Below are 20,380 nucleotides of genomic sequence, written 5' to 3'. Positions count from 1 at the left end.
CATTGGCTAATATGACCTCATGAGCTGGCAGCCTCTAGTATTGGCTGCGGCGGGTGAACGTTCGTTATCATAGAGTTATATCTTTTAGGTAGGGAATTTGGGCGGTGTAAGCATTCTGGGTCAAGTATAGCATTCTTGTTGGCTAGATGCCGCTCTAGGCACTACCCGTTCTCTATCTGCAGGCGGTGTAATTTTATACAACGGAAGTGCAAGTCAAGCGGATGTGAGCTCGCGAGGCTTTTGGGCGTACCGAGAAGCGCTGGGTCCGGGGGTGCCGGGGCTTCTCGCGTGCGGGCTGGTGGAGGACCGCCGTCATGTCGGCCAGCGCCGTCTATGTATTGGATCTCAAGGGCAAGGTGTGTGGAGAGGGATGGGCCTTCCGCGAAACTTCCAGCTGCAGGGGCAGTCTACCAGCTGCAAAGTGTAAATAAATAAATGCTTTCAAGAGAGGCAGCTGCTTTATTCTGCGATTTTAAAAAACACAATTAAGGATATTATATATAGGAAAGGTTAAGTATGGTGTTAAGTTTGTGCTTTGCTAGAAACGTGAAAAAGTAATTCGGATTTTAAATTGAATATTCAGGGAGGGACTTAAAAACATGGAGCGATGCCAGAAAATCACCATATGTCCACATTTCTTTGTTGTTCTGTTCTCTCCCTCACTAAGTCCCTTAATGCACTCCAGCATTGAATGTCAGGAACCATTGATCTGTACTATTGAGAGAAGGAAGAAAGGCGAAATAAGCCCCAAGTTGAATCTGTTTAATATTATTTTTGTTTATGTAATTATATTTTGCTCTTCTGTAAAAGAGAATTGTTGGGAGGGACAATATCTGTTTCTCCTTTCTTGGGATGAAATTTACATTCATATCACTAGTGGCCCAATTAAATGAGCTTCTAGCTGTTACACTTGAAACCAATTGCAAGAAAACAGTTGCTATTTAAAGCTAGAGGGTTGTTTAGTATTGAGAATCCATGAGGGTATGGTACTACTATAGCTTGTTAATTGAAAAGTGATTTCTTTTGTAGAACATACAAACTTGTCTGAGACAATGTTCATAAATTTTTCAAAAACTGCTAATAATGTCCCTACTGTTTTAGGTTCTTATCTGTAGAAATTACCGTGGAGATGTGGATATGTCAGAAGTAGAGCATTTTATGCCTATACTTATGGAGAAGGAAGAAGAAGGGATGCTCTCACCTATTCTGGCTCATGGAGGTGTTCGCTTCATGTGGATTAAACACAACAATTTATATTGTATCTTTTGCCAAAATAAGGGTTAATGTGCTGACTCTTTAGCCAAACTTTCCACTTCAGGTTTAATTTTTTAAAAAGGCTCAAGTTAATAATTAAATTAGTCAAAAGAAAGGCAATCCGTTTCCCTCATTATTCACATGCTAATCTATACTTTGTTTTCATAAACTTTTCACTTTATTTATTATTTATCTCTATAAAATATTTTCAGGCTTAAAAAAACATTGTGGAGGTCTAGATGATATTAGAGAGCAGCTGATCAGGTCTGAATTCACTAAATCTGGTCAGGGAAAAAAGAAAAATAATAACATCAACCTTTAAATTTCAGCATTGAAAGAGATTTCAAAAATGATCTACTCTAAACCCTGCACAGGCAGAAAATTCCCTATTGCTGCATCTTGGTAGATTCTCATCCATTTACTTCTGGTCTAGTGAAACAAAGTTGACTGCCTTCTATTGTTGAACATTTCATGCTATGAAGAGAATATAAAAAGCAGTTCTGAAGATCTGCCTTCAATAAGCTCTGACTTTTCAATGACCAGTCAAATATAAATGAGAAGCGTAGAAGCAGGAAATTCATATTAATGTCAAATTTTCTCTTACTTGAATTCATTAGTACTGACCCTCTTTTAAAAACACATTTTCCTATGTGAGATAATCTTGCTTTCAAATCATTTCAATTGTCAATAAACATATACGGTTCCATATGTTTAGCCTGGCATCCATCTGGTATCGAGCCTCCTAATTTTTTGTTGTTGTTGCCTTTCTTTAGACATTTTAATGTATTAATATCTTTCTTAAAATACAGAGCCTGGAATTGGGCATAGTATTAATCTGTCAAAAAGAATAACCTGTTTCCCATAATCTAGATTCAGTGCTTTAGTTGATTTTGCCTCGGAAGACATTATCTTAGTGAAGTTTTGAATAATTGCATTTCTGTTTTTTTAAAGTTGGAATATGTATTATAAAATGTTTTGCTACAAGTTCATAGTTTGCAGGAAATTAAGTAGGATATTCATTGAAAAAGAACCCAGTAAAATCTAAAATATAAAGAGAAATAGTTTGGAAATACGAATATCTATAAACTCCTGAATATGCTATCTCAGTGGTTGCCACTTCAAAGAAGAATGCCTGTGTATCTCTCGTGTTCTCATTTCTATACAAGGTAGTTCAGGTGAGTGCAGTATTGATTCTATTATGATTCAAATTCTGAGATTTTGTTTGGCATTTATTCTCTAGAGTGAGAAGTAATTGTGATTATATCAACAACTTTTATTTAAAAAATAATTGGATAATGAAATTGGAGTTTTACCATATAGGCATATTGCATTTGTTTTTAACTTTTTATTTCAGGTCTTTTCTGAATATTTCAAGGAACTGGAAGAAGAGAGCATTCGGGATAATTTTGTGATTATTTATGAACTGCTAGATGAGTTGATGGACTTTGGATATCCTCAAACCACAGATAGTAAAATTTTACAAGAGTAAGGATGTGGCTTGGAGCTAAAAGACTCACATTTTCTGTATATTTAATAATACCAATTCAGGATGGCTAAAACTGTCCTTTATTTAGTTGGTGTAATCCTAATTTAAATAAATCTCTAGGGCTAAAATACGCAGATACTCGCATTTTGAACATCTTGCCTGTGTTGATATAGATACATAACACAAGAAGGCCACAAGCTGGAAACTGGAGCTCCACGTCCTCCTGCCACTGTTACAAACGCTGTGTCTTGGCGTTCTGAAGGAATCAAGTACCGAAAGAATGAAGTCTTCCTGGATGTCATAGAATCTGTTAATCTTTTGGTATGTCTATGATTACAAATCATAAAGTGGATTGTGTGTGTGTGTGAGAGAGAGAGAGAGAGAGAGAGGAGCGGGGAGAGGGAGAGAGAGAAAATGAACTGTCTGAAAGTGGAAGCATCTTCAAAAGAGCCACTCTAGACCTTAGGGTCCAGATATATGTATTATTCTACTATTTTGGCCTTGTCAGCAGCTTTTCAAGATCTTTGGAATTTCTTTTCCCAGCCCAGGACCACTCAGTGTTTAAAGAAGAGCTGGTTTCTAATCACTGTACTGGAGTTCAAGTTTCAGAAAGGTCCAGCAAAATTATTTGAGTCTCTTTAATTTTAATAATTATGTATTTAGTGGGGTGAACGCTGAAAAGATATAAGAGAATGACAGAGAGAATCTCAGGTATATAGAGACTCAAAAGTTGATTCAAGTTGCTTTTTAACAGATCTTAATAAATAAAATCCATGTGAATCGTTTTTTTGAGTCTCTAAACTGAGATAGCATTCACAGCAGATAATCCACCAGGTCTTGCTTAGGTACTGCCAGTAAAAACGATTCTACTCCATCCATGCAATTTGTTCCTTTATCTAAAACCTTACTGTCTAAGAGCACAGTGGCTCAGGTAGTTAGGACGCTGGTTTGGAAGTAAGTGAGCTCACGTGTGAGACCTGTTCAAAACCTGCATGCTGCCATGGGGCGCGGTGAGCTCCCCTCCTTCATTCCAGCTCCTGCTGGGACATGAATGGAGCCCTTAATTGGACGTCCTTTGGACAACAGTGATGTCACTGGCTAATCCTTTCAACCCAGAAGCACCTCAGTGTTTTTTACACATGTGATGCAAACGTTTACTGCAAAGTATCTACTTTTTGTATTTTTGCATGGGGATGTAGAAAACAAACCCACTATATCATTGGAGTGAGAGTGCTACTGATTCTGATCACTTTTACCAGAAGGAGCTGTTTGAAGAAAACTATAGCATCTCCAGCAGTGCTGGACTTTTCCTTTGCTAGAAGTATTTTGTATGAAAACTCGTCACTCATGATCAACTGAGGCCATTAGATCCATTTCATATGTACTATTGCAAAACCCAGATGTCCTGCATTCTTCACTTACGTTAACATTTATGACAACATATTACTTTATGTTGATCACCACAGAATTTCATCTTGTTAGTTTTGCCTTTGAGTTTCTCGGTATTTTGAAATGTGGACACGCCCCTCCCCGCCCTTCAATTTCAGGTTAGTGCCAACGGCAATGTTCTGCGCAGTGAAATTGTTGGATCCATCAAAATGAGGGTTTTCTTGTCTGGAATGCCAGAGCTTCGCCTTGGCCTGAATGACAAAGTCCTCTTTGATAATACTGGCCGTGAGTATGTCTGCTTCTTCTGGGTTACCTAGCTTGCCTCTGTTCTTCCCTGTCCTTGCAGCCTAATTTTAAAGAATTGTACATGTGGGGAGGACTTGGAGGACATAAACGCTTGAAGATGTTGCAGGGCTTAAGGCATCGATCAGGCCCTTTAAACCTTTTTAAAAAAAGTGCTGAATTGTGACTGTACTTATTTATTTATTTATTTATTTATTTATTTATTTTATTTATTTGTCTTGTATGCTGCCCACTCCCGGAGGACTCCGGGCGGCTCACAAAAGACAAGGGAAAGGGGTGAAACGAGACAAAGACAACATATTAAAAACAAAACCAACATTCACAATTTCTGTGGAGGTAGATGCTTCTCAGCTCCCCCCAGCCTGCTGGAACAGCCAAGACTTGGTGGCTTTGCAGAAGGCCGAGAGGGTAGTAAGGGTCTTTGTATCTCAACAGGAAGCTCGTTCCAGAGGGCCGGAGCAGCAACAGAGAAGGCTCTCCCCCGGGGAGTCGCCAGCCGACATTGGCTGGCAGATGGAATCCGGAGGAGACCTAACTTGTGCCATGGATTGATGGGAGGGTGACTGGAAGCTGCAAATAGGGTGCTACTGCTAACCCATCATATTAAAAAGCAATGTCATTACTAGAGTCATTGTACTAGAAAGGACCTTATGAAATCATCCCTTTGAACTCCCCTGTACTAATTGGAATTGTCCCAGAAACATTTTGTATTAACCAATTTAATTCTGTCCTCCTGTCAGTTTCTTCATTATGAAACTTAGAGGTTTTCAAAATCTGCAGTATCATGACCTCTTAAACTGGTAAATTAATTTGTGGGTGAAATAAAATTAAGCTGATGTGGTTTTGGTTTCGACATACTACTAAATGAGCCATCCCACCAAACCAGCCTGGGGCTTTTTCTCTGCTTTGCCTGGTGAAATCCCCTGAGGATATTTGCCAAGCACAACAAGAGTGAGTTTTCACACCACTCCTGCTTTGCTTGTTCAACAAAACTGCCACCATCCTCTAATAGCAATAGCACGTAGACTTATACACTACTTCACAGTGGTTTACAGCCTTCCCTAAGCAGTTTACAGAGTAGGCACATTGCCCCCAACAGTACAGTCTGGGTCCTCATTTTACCAACCTTGGAAGGATGGAAGGTGAGCCTGGGAGAATCGAACTGCTGGCAGGTGGCAGTTAGCAGAAGTAGCCTGCAGTACCGCCTTCCACCATGGCTCCCAAGTTGGTCATGACTAACCAGTGGCTCATCAGTCTCAGTATGAGAACCCCTGGCTTAGAGGGGCAGACTTAGGAGCAGTGAGTATCAATCCTGTCCTTTACTGGGATGTATCGGTATTCTGCATGTGGCTTGTACAGGGTTACTTCCCTGCACCTGGTTTAAGCAATGCCTTTCCTTTCTCTTTTTATAGTGGGGGTTGATTGCTTTCTTTAGGAGAGAGGAAGGTCTCCAAACTTGGCTTGGCTCCAAGTACAGCTGGCTGAGGAATTCTGGGAGTTGAAGCCCACGTGTCTTAAAGCTGCCAGACCCCTGGTTTAGGAAATTAGCCTAGGTTAACCTCAGCACAGACCTACTTCTATAGCTTCCCTTTGTTGCAGTTACACTTTCCAAGACTGGGCTTTCTCTTCTATCTCCCTGACAGGCGGCAAGAGCAAATCTGTGGAACTGGAAGATGTGAAATTCCACCAGTGTGTTCGTCTGTCTCGTTTTGAAAATGATAGGACTATTTCATTTATCCCACCCGATGGGGAATTTGAGCTCATGTCTTACCGCCTTAATACCCATGTACGTGTGTTTCAAATCTTGGGTTACAAACAGAATTGTTACACACACACACTCACACACACACACTCTTACACTTTTTTGGGTGGGTGGGTTTCTTTTGAAGAGTTTGTGGCAGGGTGGATTTGATTTAAAACAACTCAATTTAAATCATAATTTTTAAAGAGCAACTGTCATCTCTGTCCTGCAACGGCTCCTCCTCTTACCCGCTGAGACTCACCAACAGTCCCAATGTTGCAGAATATACAGCCTCATGCTACACAACTAAGCTCCACTTCATTTCAAATAAACTAAATTATTAATGTATCTTAACTAGAAAACTATCTTTAGATAGATTTTTTACTCCAAAAGCATTTCATTAAAATAAATTTGATAAAAAAATTTTAAAAACCGTTTGAAATAAACAAAATCCAATTTTGGTTTTAAACCATCAATTTTTATTCACCCTGGTTTGTGGCCTTTAACTTTCTACTTAGGCTAGGGCTGATGATATCTGTGACATACCTGGTGGGTGAAATGGGTGGAATCAAGCTGCATGTTGGATTGCTGCTGTATATGCTAGTAAGGAAGGTGAAGTTATCCTGGAAAGAAAGTGCTGCAGCATTGGGGGGCTTTGTAGACCAGTCAAGAGCCCAGTCGCACTGTAGGTTCAGTATCCAGGGTGTCTTGGGGTCCCCTATAGGAGGATTCCCTTTTCTCTAGAAATAAAGGAGAAACTGATGGATCCTCTGGCACTTGGGGAGCCAGTGATGCGATAGCAGTTTATCTTGTCATCTGCAGGTAAAGCCTCTAATCTGGATTGAGTCAGTTATAGAGAAGCATTCCCACAGCCGCATAGAGTACATGATCAAGGTGAGTGGAATCCAGAAAATTTTTGTCCCTTTGTGGTCCATTGTGCAAAGCAATTCTGTTCCCAAAGGTTCCAGAGAAAAGGTAGCAGGCTGTTAAAGCACCCTGGAGGCCAGATCTCCAACCGCAGTGACATCTCAAACAGTTTCAAAAGGCTCCAATGTCCATTCCTTGCTATCTTTCCCTACTGAGCATACAATAAATGTTGAAAAGACAAGGTTTAGGAAAGGTTGAGCAAGCACGGGCTGCGTGTGGCCTTGGAGCACACTTTGCACCATTAAATTACGATGGCGCATTAAAATAAATTCTAGTTGAATGGTAGAAGAGGCACAACATTTCTAACCCTGCTTTTCTTCTTTCTGAAAAAGAAGCCAGGAAAAGATTGGTTCTTAGCCAATAAAAAAAATGACCATTTTATTCAAACTAAGTACAACTTCTCCTAAGCTAGGCCTTTTGGAACAGTACTTGTAGAAAGAAAGGCACTAGGAAAAAAAATAGAAATTATACTTTATTTTGGGCTTGTACTTTCTATAGCAATTTTGAAATCTTTTTTAGGCCAAGAGTCAGTTCAAGCGCAGATCTACAGCCAATAACGTGGAAATTCACATTCCTGTTCCCAATGATGCCGATTCACCGAAGTTCAAAACCACAGTTGGGAATGTCAAGTGGGTTCCTGAGAACAGTGCCATTGTGTGGTCCATCAAGTCTTTTCCAGTAAGCTCATTGATTGTGAACGTCTCTGGGAGGAAGGCCAACTATATATATAAAAAAAAAGCTGTATGCATTTATTGATCTGAGCAAGTTTCATTAGCTCATTTCAAAAGAACTTTTCCCTGCCCGGCAAGGTTTAGTTCACTTCCATTGATCCCATGGAATTCTGTCTACCGCACTGGATAGAATTGCACAGATTTTGTGGAACGGATGGCTTTTTTTCAGCTCTTTGGCGCGAGAAGCCCTGAGAGGTGGGATAAAATGAAATTCGACTCTCTGCTAACTTACAGGGAGGGAAGGAGTACTTGATGAGGGCCCATTTTGGGCTCCCAAGTGTGGAAGCTGAGGACAAAGAAGGGAAACCTCCCATCAGTGTGAAGTTTGAAATCCCATATTTCACCACATCTGGAATTCAGGTAAGAAAGCTATCCTTGTGGCTCCTTTGCCAGCCTATATGGGATTTCAGTGATCTTGTCCACTATGCTCCATGCTTCTCCTTTATCTGCCCCGCCCTTGTGAATGTGGGAAGCAAACGGGCGTCTTCAGGCAGAGGCTGAAATTTTACTTGTGTTCCATTCCAGGTTCGTTATTTAAAAATAATTGAGAAGAGTGGCTACCAGGCATTGCCTTGGGTCCGCTACATTACCCAGAACGGAGGTATGTGAAAAGACACTTTGCTTATTAGATACCTTCAAGTGGCCTTGCAGCCACAAAATGAGGCTGGGATATCAAGTGCTTTATCTGGTGGGTGTCACATGGATGTGCGTGGATGGTTTCCAGGTGCTTGCAGTAAGAATGAGGTCTAGGTGGGGCTGAATTTGGTTAAGTAACCAAGAGCTCTTTGTCATGTGTTTCTCCCGGGATAAGGAATGAGATTATTATTTTTTTGTCAGAAATTTTGCCATTAAAATAAGGCATACTTTGTAATGTAAAATTTAAAGTAGAAAACAGAAGATTAAAATATATGTGTCAGACCAGGGGTGTCAAACTCAAGGCCTGCGGGCCGTATCTGGCCCACAGGTGTTTAGACCTGGTCCACAGGGCTGTCCTGGGAACAGCGAAGGACCAGTCCGCGGTGCCTCTGTCAGCAAAAAGGGAGCTCAGGTAACCATAGGCATCCCAAACACAAATAATGTTGAGCTGGCCACACCCACCCTGACCATGCCCCCCCCCCCCATGTCAGATACAACCCTGATGTGGCCCTCAATGAAATCAAGTTTGACACCCCTCTGTTAGACAGATCTTGTCACAAAACCAGCAATTGCACAGTCAATTAAGGGATGAGATGGTTAGTATATGGTTGAGCATAGTTTTTAGAATTAGATGATCCTATGTAAAAACCATGGGGGAATAGTAAGGTCACGGGTGGAATGGTGATTAGAAACTTGGAGTAGCAATGAGGAGACTCTTTTCAATTTCTTGAACAGGGAATTCAGCGGGGGGCTTTGGAGTAGCCACTTTTTCCCAGTCTAGCATAATAATTGCTGTTGTAAAGATAAAACGAGAGGCAATTTTTCACATGCCTCTTTCATTTCCATAGAAAAAAGCCTGGATGCTTTTTTTGGTAAGTGGTAAGGAATGAACAAGTTTTTAAAAAATGGAATAGAAGGGCCCTCTATGTATAGCTTCATAACTCCTCATCACCAAGTTCATTAAATTTTCTTTTCATCCTAGATTATCAGCTTCGAACACAATAACGTCAACTCAGCTACTGCGGCCAAGAAAGTAATCAATAGCCCTGGTCAGAAACATGTTTGGTGCTTGAAAGTGTGGGCCAAAGTTGTCTTGCTGGCTGGAAGTGAATCAGGCTGTGTCCCATATCCAGCTGTACTTGGACCAGTGTTTAGTGCAGACCTCATGAATGTTTTTTTTTTCTTGTACGCCCCATTCAGTGTTGTTTATTGTTAGGAGTAGCTGTTGCCTTGAAACAAGGCCAAGAGCCAATCTTGGGAAAACTTGGCTGGTCTTATTTCTTTGCTTCAGAAATTGGGGACTATTCGTCCTTGTTTCTGAAGTTTTCTGAGTATTAGCTGAGCTCCTTTTGCCAACCATTTGCCTGCTCATGCGTCTTAATGCTAGTTAAATGTTGACATCTTGAAATCAGTTTTGTTTCCATTGCTGGGTTGTTTTTGCAAATTAATTATCTGCAACAGAGTCCCGAGATGCAGAGTTTACAACAGGCAAAGTCATTTGCTTGATGGCGCTCGGTTTAAGAAAAAACATGAAGTTGGTGTCACGAGGTGTTCTTAACGTGGGGCGAGGGGCTCAAAATGAATGTCTGAACCCCCCCTCCCCCGTCCACTTCTGAATCATCTAGCCGAGAAGAACATCCTATCCATGGATCTTTTTCAAGCAGCAACTGAGATGACCAACATACAACTGAAGTCTCTGTGTGGAATTTGTAAGCTGATCTGCTTCTCCATAAAGGAAAATCAACCTGTATATAGAAAAATTTTACTTTGTCACTGAGAAAGGTTCTAGGGTTTTTTTTTTTTTTTTTGGTCTTCATTTCTTGGATGGTTTCTGTGCATAGAGAATCATGCGTGGAAAGCATTCTGCCGGCCCTTGCTTAGCTTTCAAATGGCAGAGTTATCTTAGGTGCTGCAGTATCTGGTGATTGTGAGAATGAGGCCATAATCACGGTAGTTCCTGTAAGAACTCCCAAGATGGTAAAACAGACGCACAGACGTCTTGTGAGTGCCTCCTCCAGTCTAGCCCCCTTGGGGTGTGTGGAGACTGGAATTCCCAGAACTGCCACTTACCTATCTTGCCCCTTGCGGTTCCAACGCAGCCTTTCTCAATTGGCTTCAACCACATATCAGGAAAGGCTGCTCTAGCAGAACAAGCAATTCCCCCCCCCCCTCTTCCTGTTGGCTTTAGGTCAAAGATTTTGCTGGCTCCTCACAGCTTCCTTTAGAGCAATCCATCTTTGAGGTCTGCTCAGTGGCAGTTGGTCATTTCTGATAGAACACAAATCACTACATGTGCTCTTTAGCAACATATCTCTGCTCCAATTCGGCTCTTTTCTTTTTCTCTCTTCTTCTAAAGAGTTGTGGGGTTCAAGTTCATGATATACTTGCAAAGATTACATTTAAGTGCTTGGGAACATGTCCTAGGTAACTTTGCAGCAAGACCCATCAGTTCCTGGAAAAACAGCCCTAGCATGTTACTTGTAAAAATCACTTGGTAATTGAACAAACACAACAGTAATGGATTGATGGTACACTTTAACCATTCACAGGTATATTTTCGCCCATAGTTACGCTTAAAAGGGCCATGTTTGTGGTGAGGCTCTCACCGCTGCTAAACTACAATTTCTAGCAGTCTTAGTGGTGGAAATCATGAATTGTGGCACTGTAGCTTGCAGTTTTTGTTAGAATGATGAAAGCGATATCCCACTGCAGGATTACAAGTGCCACCCCTTGGGGACATTGTGCGTGATATCATGAAGTTCACAGAAAAGGGATACAGCTTGCATTGTGATGCCCCAGCTTTCATTAGTCTGACCCATCTGCAAATGCTACTGCCAAGAAAGTTGGAAACTAGTTCAGGACTCAGAAGGCCACAAAATCCCTGAGAAATACACAAGATAACAATTGATCAGGGGCAGATAGGTTCACTTGTCAAAAACCACTGCTGTTATTTAACCGGTTCCCTCCAGCTGCCAGAAATGTCAACATCATGCCTTTAACCAGGGCATTGTATTTGTTGTCTAAAAGTCTGTTTAAAATAAATGAAATGACCAGAATTTTAGAGAGTCTTGATTTTTTTTTTTTTTTTTTTTTTTTTTTTTTTTTGCACGGATCTAGGTTTGGTATTTTCCGGTGGGAATGAGAAATTAAGATGAGAAGGTGCATATTTATTCCACTCTTGCTCCAAGGAACTGAGCAACATGCATTATTTTTTGCACTTTTAACAATTTTGTGTGGTAAAACAAGCCAGGAAGAAGATAGTGGAAAACCACCTGTATTGTCCACAGGAAAACAGAAGAAATGCTCATGTCACCGGAGGTGAAGTAGTGATTGCTCTTGTCACCTAGAGGTTGTTTCATAGCTGGGTATAGAGTTTTGTTCTTGATTTCAGTCTTAATTCTAGCCACCTTCACTAGTTTAGTTTATTGTCATTGCACATGGTACAATGAAATTAAATGCCATCTTCAGTGTACATTACAGTTATAAAAATAAAAAAACAAACATACATCCTTTACATTCTATATAATTGAAATTGAAAACCTGATTTCACACTATACCGTAGAATTCAATATAGTTATTGCCCTGGGATAGAAGCTGTTTTTCACCCTGTTTGTCCTTGTTTTTAATTATCCTGTACCATCTGCCGGATGGTAATAGTTCAAAAAAAGGGTGCCCAAGATGAGATGGATCTTTGAGAATGTTTTGAACTTTCTTAAGGCAGTGGGAACTATAAAGCTCTTCCAAAGAGGGGAGAGGGCAACCAATGATCCTCTAGGCAATGATGTTGATCCTCTGGAGTGCTGTCCTATCTGCCTCTGTGCAATTGGCAAACCATACACTGGTGCAGTAAGTTAAAATATACTCTATGGTGCAGCGGTAGGTCACCAGCAGTTTTTCATTCAGTTGTTTCCTGAGAAGTCTCAGGTAGTATATTCTCTTCTGGGCCCTTTTGATCAGTGCTGCAATGTGAGTGCCCCAGGTCAGGTCCTCTTTTAAGATAACACCCAGAAACTTAAAACTGCCCACTTGCTCCACTTGGTCTCCATTGATAAGCAAAGGCTGGATGTCTAATCTATTCCTTCTATGGTCCACTATAAGTTCCTTGTTCTTATTTGTGTTAAGGATTAAGTTATTGTTTCCACACCACGAAAGCAACCGTTCCACCTCATCTCGATAGGCAAACTCCTCCCCACCTCCACCCCGAGATTAGTCCCACCACAGTTGTATCATCTGCAAATTTAGTAATAGTATTACTAGTGTGAGTGGAAATGCAGTCATGCACATAAAGACTATAGAGCAAGGGACTCAACACGCAACCCTGTGGTGTACCAGTGTTAAGAATAAGGGTTGAAGAGAGATGATTATTAATCTGACCCTCTGAGAGCAGCCAACAATAAAAGTGCCTATTGAGAGTTATAATCATCCAGGTATGGTTGTCCCAAAGGTGCTTCTTAAAAAGCAACTCAATTTTCCTAGGTTTTTTTTCTTTGAAAATGTTTTCCTTCTCCTCCAAGAAGCTTCTTCAGTTCTTCAAAACTGAAAACTTGGATGAGAAGTGAAACGTTTTTCAATGGGAAAAAAGGCCAGTTGCCTTTTAAAAAGCACCTTTGGGTTCAATACAAGTGATGACCTCCCTTAGACCAATAAGATCGCACAGGATGGGCCTTCTCCAGGTGCCTTCAGCGGGACAATGCCAGCTGGCGGCGCCTAGGAGTAGGGCCTTCTCTGTTGCCACTCCGGCCCTATGGAATGAGCTGCCCCCCAGAGATCCGGGCCCTACCCACTCTCATGGCCTTCCGCAAAGCTATTAAAACCTGGCTTTTCCAGCAGGCCTGGGGCTGTTGACCTCTTGACTGAGGTCCAGCCCCCCTCTGATTGGGTGTGCTTCTTCTTAACTTTGTTGTGTCCTATCGTTTTTAAATTCTTTTTTAATATTTTCATTTCTGTAAGCCGCCCGGAGTCCTTCGGGATTGGGCGGCCTAGAAATTCAATAAATGAATGAATGAAATGAATGTTATGACAGTTTAATGATTGATGAGTATCTGCTTAGAAAATGGTCTGGTTTTCTTTGAAGCATTTTTGATGCACACACTTCAAACAATTATTGAAAACAAACACACAAAAAAGAGACAAAGGGTATGATGGTTTATGACGGAAGTGATAAAACTGATGAAGGATATAAGAATTATGAAAGGTTCTTAGTGCGGGACAGGCCATTGTTCAATGGTGCCATGTGAGGGCCTTGGCAAAAAAAAAATGGATGTGGAAGAAGTGAAAGATGAGTAGAAATAAAATTATTGAAGAAATGGTTGTTACAAAAATGAGAGCAATATTGTTTAATGTGGTAAAAACAATGATAAACTAGCAAGGAATAGTTACATTTGGAACAAGGAGAGAAAATATAAAGTAATTTTGATGGGAAGCATGATCCTATGACTGCTGATCTGAAAACTATATCAAATGTGCCTGTTGAGGAAAATGGAATCAATGATTGCAAATTAAGGTAAAGGTTCCCATTGCATGTATGTGCTACTCGTTCCTGACTCTAAGGGGCGGTGCTCATCTCCATGGTCATGTGGCTGTCATGACTAAATGCTGAAGGCGCAAGGCGCCTGGAACATTGTTATCTTCCCACCAAAAGTGGTTCCTATTTTTCTCCTTGCATTTTTTTACATGCTTTTGAACTGCTAGGTTGGCAGAAGCTGGGACAAATAACAGGAGCTCACTCAGTTATGCGGCGCTAGGGATTCGAACCACCGAACTGCTGACCTTTCTGTTCGACATGCTCAGTGTCTTAGCCACTGAGCCACCACATCCCCAGATTGCAAATTACACTTAAATTACAATTAAATTTAAAAAAAATCAGTAATGTGTGTGATTGCAAATTACACATTACTACTAAAAAAAAAGTGCAAACAGTACAGTTAGCCAAATGAAACAAATTGTCTTGTATTCAGATGAATGCTTCCTTGTTAGAGAAGGTGCGGCTAATCAAATACAATTTTTAAAAAGGAAAACAAAACTGCATACTGTACAGGTTATACCACCAAATTCTCTTCAATCTTATTTCTTTTGCAAAAACTACTGTAATGTTCAGACACAAAGCAGATATTTCATCTTTAGCCAGATCGCTTTACGATATAGTATTATTATGAACCCTAGTAAGGCTTTTAACTTAAATAACGAAGCACTTATACAACTGGTGGAAGCCATTACAGTTTGGCAGCAGTTGCAACTGTAACTTACCAAAGCTACATGCAAGTTACAAAGTAATTTGTAAGAGTCAGGATACATGTTGCACATACACAAACACAAAATGTATCGAGATCTTGCAGATCCAATTGGACTTTCTTCGTTTGTTTTTCCTTGAGAACGTTTTGCTTCTCGTCCAAGAAGCTTCTTCAGAAGCCAAAACTGAGGAAGCTTCTCGGATGAAAAGCGAGATGTTTTCAAGGAGAAACCACACACACCCCCACACAAGAAAGTCTAGTTGTCTTTTGAAAAGCTTTGGGACAACCATGACGTGGGTAATTGAGAATCTCCACAGACGTGATCCTGGAGAGTTCCCCCTTCTCTCTTGGAGCAAAAAACCATTCAAAGATTAATATGTTGAAGAAAATTACACCCGTTCCTCCTCAAAACCGGAGTTGAAGAACGTTTATGCGCTTGCTTCCAATCATATATTTATTCTTTATAAGATATTCTCCTTTGCGTAGACCAGGGGTCCCGAAACTTCGCCACTTTAAGACTTGTGGACTGCAACTCCCAGAATTCTCCAGCCAGCAGAGCTAGTTATTCTCCTTTGCGTAAACCAGAGGTCCCCAAACCTGGCTTTGCTGGCTGGAGAATTCTGGGAGTTGAAGTCCCCAAGTCTTAAAGCGGCCAGGTTTGGGGACCTCTGGCGTAGGCGGTGCCCGCTTGCTGAATCAATGAAGCCCAGGCTCCTTTGGACAGCAGGCCGCGACGGGAGACGGGAAGATGGCGGGGCGCAACAAGAAGCAGCAGCAGCAGCTGGCGGGCGAAGGGAACGAAAGCCTGGCCCTCCAGCAGGAAGCCCAGCAGCGAAGAGCGGGCGGAGGCCCTCGCCGTGAAGGGTATATATATATATATTCAGGGTGAAGGGTGGAAACTGCCGCGTCTTTTTTCCCGGCCCCTTCAAACTTCGCGCCTCCGAAGCGGTCTGTGCTTTAGGATGGTCAACACAGGGGGGCAGAGCGCGTTCTCACAAAAACCTGAGGCGGAGTGGGGTCTCCGCCTTCGGATCCTGTCGTGAGAAACAAACGTTTTGGGCACGCGGGATATATTATTAGGGTTCCCTGCCTAGGCAGGGGGTTGGACTAGAAGACCTCCAAGGTCCCTTCCCACTCTGTTATTCCATTCTATTCTATAAGAGGTAAATCCCGGGCTTGGTTACTGGATTAGCAAGGGCAGGCGGGAAGGATACCTCGTTAAATCTCCACCTATGCTGTATTCCTTATGTAGGAACTGCGATTCGATGTGCGACTATTAATTGAGTTGTTATGATAAATTGTGTATAAACGACCAAGGAAGGAGGTTAAAATGACCAAATTTATTATAGCTTACCTAGGGATGTCGTGGCTAAGATGCTGAGCTTGTGGATCAGAAATGTGGGCAATTCGGCGGTTCAAATCCCTAGAGTGAGCTCCCGTTACTTGTCCCAGCTTCTGCCAACCTAGCAGTTTGAAAGCATGTAAAAATGCAAGTAGAAAACCAGGAACCACCTTTGGTGGGAAGGTAACAGCGTTCAGTGTGTTTAGTCATTGCCGGCCACATGACCATGGAGACGTCTTCCCACAGCTCTGGCTCTTCGGGTTTGAAATTGAGATGAGCAGCACCCCCTAGAGTCAGGAACGACTAGCACATGTGCGAGAACATTTACCTTTAACTTGCTCTTTATAATCAACCGGCACACACACACACACAGTACCCACCCCAAAAAGGTTCAGGTAGGTCTGGTTAAGGTCTGTGACTATATCAGACTGTTTTGAACTCTACATCAACATTTGTTGGTTCTTTTTTATTCTGTTCCAGGCAGAGACCCAAGGGATAGTTTGTCTGCTTACAAAAATGGCCCCCTGCGATGAAATGGTTGGTGCTTTGCAGAAGTGATTCTGCTGAATGAGAGGAATGTAATGTCTGAAGCAGTAGCTGTTCCTTCTGTTAAAAAAACAATGGTATGTTTTACTTCACTCTACCATGTGGATAAATTGCCTCTTAAATTAGTTTATATTCCTAATTAACCTCTGGGTCACATTCTGGCTATCAGGCAAGAAGAGACTGGGCAACCACATGTCTGGAATGGTATATAAGGTCTCCTGCTTGAGCAGGGGATTGGACTAGAAGATGTCCGTGATCCCTTCCAACTCTTATTCTGTTTATTTCCTTTAGATTTTCTCATTCTTGTTGACTTGATTGAGAAGCTGGTGAATGTGTTCCTCCACTAGATCTCAAAGCATATCTGGAAAGGATGCTTTTAAAAATCCCCACAATCTCCGTTTTGAGAAGAAAAAAAACCCTACAATTTATCTATTGCCACATTATTTCTGAAAAATTATCACTTGCAGAGTTACCAACTTCAGTCATAATTAGAAATGGACCTATGTCTGGAATTCATCTCCCCCTTTTAGCTTTGCCCTCTTAAGGCTGATGGTGCTTTAAGTGGCCAATACAGAGGGGTAAAATAAATTCTCTCTTAAACCCAGAGGTGAGGGTGAAACTTTTCTCTGGATCCTGTCGGGAGAAACAAAGATAAACAATTCTTCCTAAATATGTGTTGTGGTAGAAGACAATGTTATTGAAGAATGTGGCCAGAGCTGTTATGAAACACAACTAACTTTATTACATGTCATAGTTGGGCTTTTAGAGTAATTCACTTCATGGTTCATATTTGCTTTTTTTAGTGCAAATTAGCCTTTTACTGGCAGGTTATTTTTTTTAAGCCAGATACTTGGATATTTCATCCAGTATCACTATCAAATTCTATCTGAAAAGTATTATACTTCCCTTGTTTATATTCTGCTAAAGTCGAAAGATTCCTGAGTACTATGCATTTCTATAGATTAAGAGCCTGTTTGGTGTGAGTTTGGGCAGTCATTCTCTCTTAGCTGAACCAACCTCACAGACTGGGCATTATGGGGAAAATAGGCATTATTTCTACAGCAATAAATTTTACAAAATAAGTTTAAAATATGCTTACTAGCTGATATTATATATCTTCAACCCTAATTTGATTTATTTGTGAAATTTATGCAGCTGTCCATGTCACAAAAAGTGCCACTGGCTGGCGTACAAGACTTGTAAAACAATAAATACATAAAACTTATTAAAATGTAAAACAATCATTATTAGAATATAAAAAGGTTGGTTGCCACAGTCTAAAAAGATGTTGGGACTCTAGAAATAGTGTAAAGAGCAGTAAAGATGGTTAGGGGACTGCTGAAGGAACTGGGTATGTCTAGTTTAATGAAGGACTCATTAATGAAGGGGTGACATGATAGCAGTGTTCTGATATCTCAGGGACTGCCACAAAGAAGAGGGAGTCAAGCTATTCTCCAAAGCACTGAGAGTAGGACAAGAAGCAATAGATGGAAACTAATCAAGGAGAGAAGCAATTTAGAACTAAGGAGAAATTTCCTGACAGTTAAAACAATCAGTGCTTGCCTTCATTTGGGGGCGCTCCAACACTGGAGGTTTTTAAAAAGAGATTGGACAACCATTTGTCTGAAATAGTATAGGATTTCCTGCCTGAGCAGGGACTAGAACATCTCTCAGGGCCCTTCCAACTCTGTTATTCTGTTATCACAGAGAGAGGGGAGAATGAATATAAACCACAATAACTATCATTTTAAAATATTAGTAGTTCCTTGCAGTCTCCAGGCTCGGGGATATAAACAGGTCTGGTGAGATTTCCAGAACATTAACAGGGATGGAATTAAACTCGAGGAACAGAAAATATTTTTTTGAAATTATTGCTTAATGTTTGGCTTCTGGGTTTTGGATGGCTTTCTCTCTATTTTAAACGGTTCTAGTAAATAAGGTACCTACATTGGGCAATGTCAATGGGTTATGAGGTTTATCTCAGATGTAGCATGCATTTGCTGGCACCATGAATAATCTTTTCCCCCCTCAATTTTTCATAGAAAGAAAAGACATCGGTAAAATGACTTGTGGCTGACTTCCCGGAAGAGTAATCGTGTGATGTCTAATTTAGCCTGAAAAGACCTGGCTTCAAATTCTTACTTGTCCATAAATTCTTCTGAGCATATCCCTTGTGCTCTAGAGCTCTGAGGAAAAAATAATGGCCTTTGATCCATTGTTGAGGCAAATCATACAGGTATATTGACAATCTGCTTGTCCTGGTTTTTTCCCCCCCTCCATCTTGTAGAACTCAGAAATGTAGATGTAAAATAGAAGTTCACCAGCTGTTTCCTTTCCCCTTTGACTGATAAAATTGGTCTGGGAATTGATTGCACCTATGAAAATGGATAAATCTTTCTCCTTCAAAAGAAATTGTAAGATTCTTGTTGAAAATATCCTCTGTTAACTTTAAAATATAAGTATCTGCCCTTTGAAACATCTTTCCCTTGGAAAACCTGGCTCTTTCCTGAGATGATAGGGTCAGGACTTCAGTGGACTACCAATAGATTAATTGTATGGATACTTTTAAAGGAACCGTTGGTTACAATATGATTATTAACTCTATTCTGTATGATGAATGGATATCCACAACATTTATGACAAGATTCCTGTGCAACATGCAAGGGTGAGAGGGGAAGAAAGAAGGCACAAGACCAACTATATGACACAGTCTCCCATACTTCGCAAGCAGTTAGAATGCAACTTCTGAGATCTGCAAGTGGGCATCACACACTGCTCACAGACTACCATATGAGGACAGATCATGCATTGCAAAGATCATTTGAAGGTGGCAGATGCTTCCAGTGTAATCTACTAGATCCCCTGCATAGACTGTCCCTCTGTAGGGCAGACAAGTGAGGAAGCTAACCATTAGATTGCAAGAACATAATTAAGTAGTCAGACATGGAGATCCAAGCTAACTGGAACTCACATTGCAATGGAGGAGGACATACATTGAATTTTATACCATTAAGATTGTTGGCTGAGCAGGTACAAAACTAATGAAATTAGTGAAGCCTGGGAAATGGATCCCTTGTCAGTCAAAAGGAGTGCCGATTTATCAGCTACCTAGGAGATGAGGAACGAAGACTTGGTCATCGGCTATACAATGTTAGCTGGCGGGCCCTCGGAGGAGAGCCTTCTCGGTGGCTGCTTTGACTCTTTGGAACCAGCTCCCCCCTCCCCCCCGGAAATCCGGACCATACCCACTCTCATGGCCTTCAGGAAAGCCGTAAAAGTTTGGCTGTTCCGGCAGTCCTGGGGCTGTTGACCTCACTATTGAGGTCCGGCCCGACTAGAATGAATTTCTGATGGATGATTGCTGTTTTAAATTGTATTTTTATGTTTTTTATATTCTGTAAGCCGCCCGGAGTCCTTTGGGATTGATCACTATTGAGGTCCGGCCCCGACTAGAATGAATTTCTGATGGATGATTGCTGTTTTAAATTGTATTGTTTTTATGTTTTTTATATTCTGTAAGCCGCCCGGAGTCCTTTGGAATTGATCACTATTGAGGTCCGGCCCCGACTAGAATGAATTTCTGATGGATGATTGCTGTTTTAAATTGTATTGTTTTTTATGTTTTTTATATTCTGTAAGCCGCCCGGAGTCCTTTGGGATTGGGCGGCATATAAAAGTTTTAAATAAATAAATAACACAAGGAAACAAAACCAACAACTTCTCTACTATCAACGCCCTAATTAACAATGAATCAATACCACACACAACTAGGCACCACATAAATACTACACATAG

At 41.1% G+C, this 20,380-nt stretch overlaps 1 protein-coding gene, 1 long non-coding RNA gene and 2 other non-coding genes across 4 annotated transcripts; all 4 read left to right on the top strand.

Annotated features, from left to right (window-relative positions):
* The first annotated feature begins 106 nt into the window (after nucleotides 1-106).
* AP1M1 (adaptor related protein complex 1 subunit mu 1) lies at nucleotides 107-11,523 on the top strand. Its single transcript, XM_014073386.2, has 12 exons — nucleotides 107-356; nucleotides 1,102-1,258; nucleotides 2,362-2,429; nucleotides 2,609-2,739; nucleotides 2,914-3,061; nucleotides 4,288-4,414; nucleotides 6,076-6,218; nucleotides 6,996-7,067; nucleotides 7,620-7,778; nucleotides 8,066-8,191; nucleotides 8,357-8,432; nucleotides 9,450-11,523. Exons 1-12 carry the CDS (start codon nucleotides 315-317, stop codon nucleotides 9,470-9,472), a joined length of 1,272 nt encoding a protein of 423 aa, XP_013928861.1. The 5' UTR covers nucleotides 107-314; the 3' UTR covers nucleotides 9,473-11,523.
* A 4,106-nt stretch (nucleotides 11,524-15,629) lies between these two features.
* On the top strand, nucleotides 15,630-15,749 carry LOC148049800 (small nucleolar RNA SNORA26). The gene has a single exon (XR_015695286.1). It is a non-coding gene; the product is annotated as a small nucleolar RNA SNORA26 (small nucleolar RNA).
* Nucleotides 15,750-15,960: 211 nt separating this feature from the next.
* On the top strand, nucleotides 15,961-20,176 carry LOC148049798 (uncharacterized). The gene is made up of 2 exons (XR_015698480.1): nucleotides 15,961-16,662; nucleotides 18,628-20,176. It is a non-coding gene; the product is annotated as an uncharacterized LOC148049798 (long non-coding RNA).
* Nucleotides 17,118-17,236, top strand: LOC148049799 (small nucleolar RNA SNORA26). The gene has a single exon (XR_015695285.1). It is a non-coding gene; the product is annotated as a small nucleolar RNA SNORA26 (small nucleolar RNA).
* Nucleotides 20,177-20,380: the final 204 nt, after the last annotated feature.

Source organism: Thamnophis sirtalis, unplaced genomic scaffold (assembly GCF_051295495.1).
Source record: "Thamnophis sirtalis isolate CommonGarterSnake01/CBP01778 unplaced genomic scaffold, rThaSir2_p1.2 scaffold_1, whole genome shotgun sequence".
Taxonomy (NCBI): domain Eukaryota; kingdom Metazoa; phylum Chordata; class Lepidosauria; order Squamata; family Natricidae; genus Thamnophis; species Thamnophis sirtalis.
Note: the sequence above shows the minus strand (reverse complement) of the source record. Positions and strands in the feature narration are given on the sequence as shown.